Source organism: Myotis brandtii, unplaced genomic scaffold (genome assembly GCF_000412655.1).
Source record: "Myotis brandtii unplaced genomic scaffold, ASM41265v1 scaffold5483, whole genome shotgun sequence".
In the NCBI taxonomy this organism is placed as follows: domain Eukaryota; kingdom Metazoa; phylum Chordata; class Mammalia; order Chiroptera; family Vespertilionidae; genus Myotis; species Myotis brandtii.
The window spans coordinates 12,843-17,252 of record NW_005370032.1 but is presented as its reverse complement, the minus strand read 5'-3'; the positions used below and the strand labels follow the sequence as shown (position 1 = coordinate 17,252).

General features: G+C 45.5%; 1 protein-coding gene across 1 annotated transcript in view; it reads left to right on the top strand.

Moving 5' to 3' along the window:
• The first annotated feature begins 28 nt into the window (after positions 1 to 28).
• Positions 29 to 4,410, top strand: part of LOC102242692 (cytochrome P450 4V2) — a 17,125-nt gene continuing 12,743 nt past the window's right edge. Inside the window, exon 1 of the mRNA XM_014549356.1 lies at positions 29 to 458. Within this exon, the coding sequence (XP_014404842.1) occupies positions 125 to 458 (334 nt within the window). The 5' untranslated portion in view covers positions 29 to 124. The remainder of the gene's footprint in view (positions 459 to 4,410) is intronic.

Sequence of the window (4,410 nt, the reverse complement as noted above, 5' to 3'; positions counted from 1 at the left end):
CCCGGGAGGGCCCGGGGCTGGGCGCCTGGGCTGGTGCCTACGGGTTGCGGGATGAGGGAGAGGCGATTGGGCCTGGCGCCACCTCTTCCCCCGCCCTCCCGGCCCGCTGCGCCCGCCCCCGGGAATGTCGGGACTCCTCCCAGGGCCCGCACTTGAAAGGCAGGGGCTGGACCACGCCCTGGCACCAAGCACTGGGCCCCAAGGTTCAGGGTCTCAGTCCACTGCAGAGCCGACCACTGGCGCGATGGTGGCAGTCTGGCTGGTGCACGTCGGGCAGAAGCTGCTGCTCTGGGGCGCGCTCAGCGCCATCACCCTGGTGGGCGCCACCCTCATCCTGAGCTTCCTGCAGATGATGGCAAGTTACGTGCATAACTGGCTGCAAATGAGGCCCATCCCCACCATTCCGGGCGCCTACCCCTTCGTGGGACACGTGATGATCCTGGAGCGAGGAGGGAAAGGTAAGGGACTGCGCGCCTGGCCACATCCCCGCCACGGGCTGTTGGTCCCTTTGCAGGTAACCGAGGCAGGGTAGCAGGTCCTGAGCACCTCCCGCTTACCCGCCTGGAGCAGCAGGACTAGAGATACAGGCTGCTGGGTGAGGGGCGACTCTATAACCCCCTGGATAATGGGTTCCCAGTTCTCTCCAGTTTTCATTACACATAAGTGCAGTGTTTCTAAACTCCCGTCCTTCTGCCTTTTCTCTTCTCATTTTCCCAACTCCTGGCTGCTGCTATCTGAAAACACCACCTGCAGCCCTTAGGAGGCTTGGCTCAGTGGATAGAGCTTTGGCCTGCGGACTGAAGGGTCATGGGTTTAATTCCTGTCAAGGGCACAAGTCTGAGTTGGGGGCTCGATCCCCAGTGGGGGGCTTGCAGAAGGCAGCTGATCAATGATTCTCTCTCATCAGTGATGTTTCTCTCTCCCGTCCTCTCTGAAATCAATAAAAATATATTTAATAAGAAAAACAACAACAAAAACACTGCCTGGTTTTTCTTCTGTCTTTACTGTTAAAGTCCTAAAGGCAGACACAACTTATAACTTTCTCTCTCTCTCTCTCTCTCTCTCTCTCTCTCTCTCTCTCAAATAGGGGATGAGAAATGCACTTGAGACCAGAGCCTCTCACTTCAGAAATCACAAGACTTGACCACAACTTTCATTCCTCCTTGGCCCTTCTTAAGGAGGTTACATAACAACATGAATTATGATGTTATTCATCAAGGCCTGCCCCAAGAGTCATACAGCAAGTTTCAGAAATCTTATTTGTTAAAGAGTGAATTGTTGTTTTTATTGAAATCATCTTTTGAAGAGACAGCTTTATGTTTTGTTATGATAGGGGTAGAGGGGTCACTTTAAGTTAGAAAGCTCCTAAAAGTCCCTGATGTTTGCATCCCCCATGAGGGAGGGTGAGTTAGATCTTAGCACTTCATCTTCGTGGCTGTATAAGTTGAGATGCCCAGAACTGAAAAGATTTGCCCCAAATGACATATTTTAAAATGAGCCCAGAACTAGAATCCAATCACCCCTCAGTTTAATTGAAGACGTTTTATAGACTGAACATCAATTCCAAAGCTTAAAGGATTATTTCTTTTCCACTTTTCTTTCTCCAAATAAAAATAATGCTGTCATTTCAACTTCACGGGAATACATGAGGCCTCATGGGAGAGTGTTACCAAAATACAGAAAATGTTTCTGGCAGAAGAAATCCCAGTAAACTTTTAACCTACCAAACATCAATGTGACTAATGTTGCAAGTGATGCAGCAAATTTTGATATATGAAAACTACATTTGTAAAAATCATCATGGCGAACACTAAAGACAGAGCTAATCTTCCCTTCTACCCAAAGGCTTTATAATATTAAAAAATAATGGTGTAGAAATATAGACCCCTCCTCCTCAACAGGAAACGATCTACTTAAGAAATCTCATCATAGTGTTTTGGGGGAATTTTCCTAAGAATTGAAATCTCTAGTGAATAAGATCCATTTCAAAACAAACTGAGTTACTGGATTCTTTAAAGTAATCCTCCTTATAGTTACTTCCAGAGAGAAGAGAATGATAACACATTATCTTTCTCAAGGGGACTTCTTTATGCATCAACAGCTACTGGATCTGGGCATGAGACCAACCTTTGCTCCCTTTCTGCTTGTAACAAAATTGTTTGATGCCGCAACCTTTGTGGAGAGGTTTGGGATCTGAAGGAGGGGCCAATGCACAAATGATAATACTATATAAGAAATATGAATTTAGAAGGCATGGGGGCCAGATGGCGACCTCTCTCTTGGAGAGGCACAGGGACTTCTGGGTCCCGTTTGCTTTTTATTCACTTGAATACACATTTTCCCTTTAGAAATGCATACAGGCAGGACAAAAGTAAAGTTTGGTAAACAGTATAAGGATTATCAGGTTAGATAATTGCCTTGAGCCATTGAGCAAACAGCAGGGCAATATCATGCTGATTTTCAGTCCTGTTGAATACCAAAGTCTATTGGCCTTCCATGGTCTCTTTTTGCATTAATACCATAACTACTGTTGGTATTAGCCTCTGGCAGTTTGAATTTGACAAGTTGTTTAAAACTCTTTAAGTTAGAGTGTGTTACCCTTTACTTGTAAAAGTCACTATATTACAGTTACTTTGAGGATTACATTTAATGCGTGCATTTTCTAGACCATTGTCCAGAACTTGGTTTGAGTCCATTTTTTCATTGTCAATCATGCACTTATTTGAGGCCCTCCTTTGTGTCCAGCATTAAAATAAGGCATAGGACAACATTTAAAGGTATATTCCCCATCCTCAATACCCTTGTGTCTTGTACAAGAGGCTGTGCCTTTCATTGTGTGGCTACTATTCACATTCTGGCCACAGAAGTCTCACCTGGAGAATTGCAGTTGACTTCTAACTAGGCTGTTGAACTCTATCTTTTGGTTTTTCAGTCCTTTTTGTCTACACCTGCCTTCCCCAGCTGCTCCTTGCCATTGGGCCCACCTGAGGCCTTCAAACCATGGATTGTAATTTCCCTGTCTCCTCTGTCAGACCAGACCAAGGCAGTGTTTATGGCCATGATACGTATATTTTGACACTGTTGATCTGACCTAGCTCTTTTCACAATTATTTAGGCAATGGTTTGGCTGGAAGGCAATTTGAATCGATGTGATGTAATGGTGAAGATGGCACATTGTGTGTCTGGGTGCCTTGGGTACAAAGCCAGGCCTATATTTACCAGTGCTGTGATATTGTGCAACTACTTAGCTGTGCACAACTTCCTCAGTTGTTCACTAACTTCTGTAATAGTGTTTCTTATCTGACTGTGTTGAGGCATAAAAGACATAACGCATGGAAAACCCTTAGCTCTGGTCTGATGTTTAATGACCTTCCACAGCAAATAAGTATGACAGAATAAATGTTAGCCATTTTAGAAGATTCATTATTAGGTTTGAGGGGCCCAAATGTGCAAACGCTTTAAACAATTATTACTGTTTATTCAGTATCACATACAATGGACATCCCTGAGCTTTAGTGTCTCTCCCGCTGCACTTAGAGCAGCTTTCCCTGAAGCCCAGGGGTGGGGGAAGCTGAAGGATGGGAGAAGGAGTAGTTGAGCATGTGAACATTTATTGGCATGAGAAAGAGCTGGAAAGTTTAATAGTTTTTTTTTTATTATTATTATTCTATGTCAATCTGTCCTTGGGGTCCAAATTCCCATATGAAAAAACCCCATCAAAACCTCAGGTGTGGAGAACCATGGTGGCAGCATAAGGTATGCACCTGTACGTGCTGCCCCCCACAACCACATTAAAACTACAACTAAAAGACAAAACAGCTATCATCCAGAACAATGGGAAAGCTGGCTGAGTGGAAGTTCTAAACTAGAAGGAAACAAAAAAGCGCATTGAGGCTGGGTAGGAGGTGAGGAGGCGCCAAGAGCAAAGTCTAACCTAACAAACTGAAGCTGGGTCAGAGAGCTCCAAAATTCCAAACCCAAACAAAGAGGAGAAATCTGCAGATCTCGCAGTAGCTCCTGCTGGGTGGACTCACACAGTGGTTGAATTTGTACCTCCTTGGAGATCCAGGAGCCAGTGTACCCAGTGGTCACATACCATATTTCAACTCCTCACATCCATAGTGACACACTCAAGAGGCAGACTCAGTGAGCCCCAAAGCCCCACTGAAGCAAGTCCTGCCCCATAAGGGTGTCTCCAGTGCAGCAGTCCTTCCACTATAGACACAGTGGGTCTTGCAGTCAATTGGCCTGGAGGTCATTTACTTTCAGAGATACCCACAGCAATCAATGCTTAACTACAACAAGACTGTGCACCCAGCCCACAAAGGGGTGCACCAAGAGTGTCCATCTCAGGTGATTGGGGAGGCTAGCCACTGGGGCTCAATAGGACACCTACCACACAAAGCCACT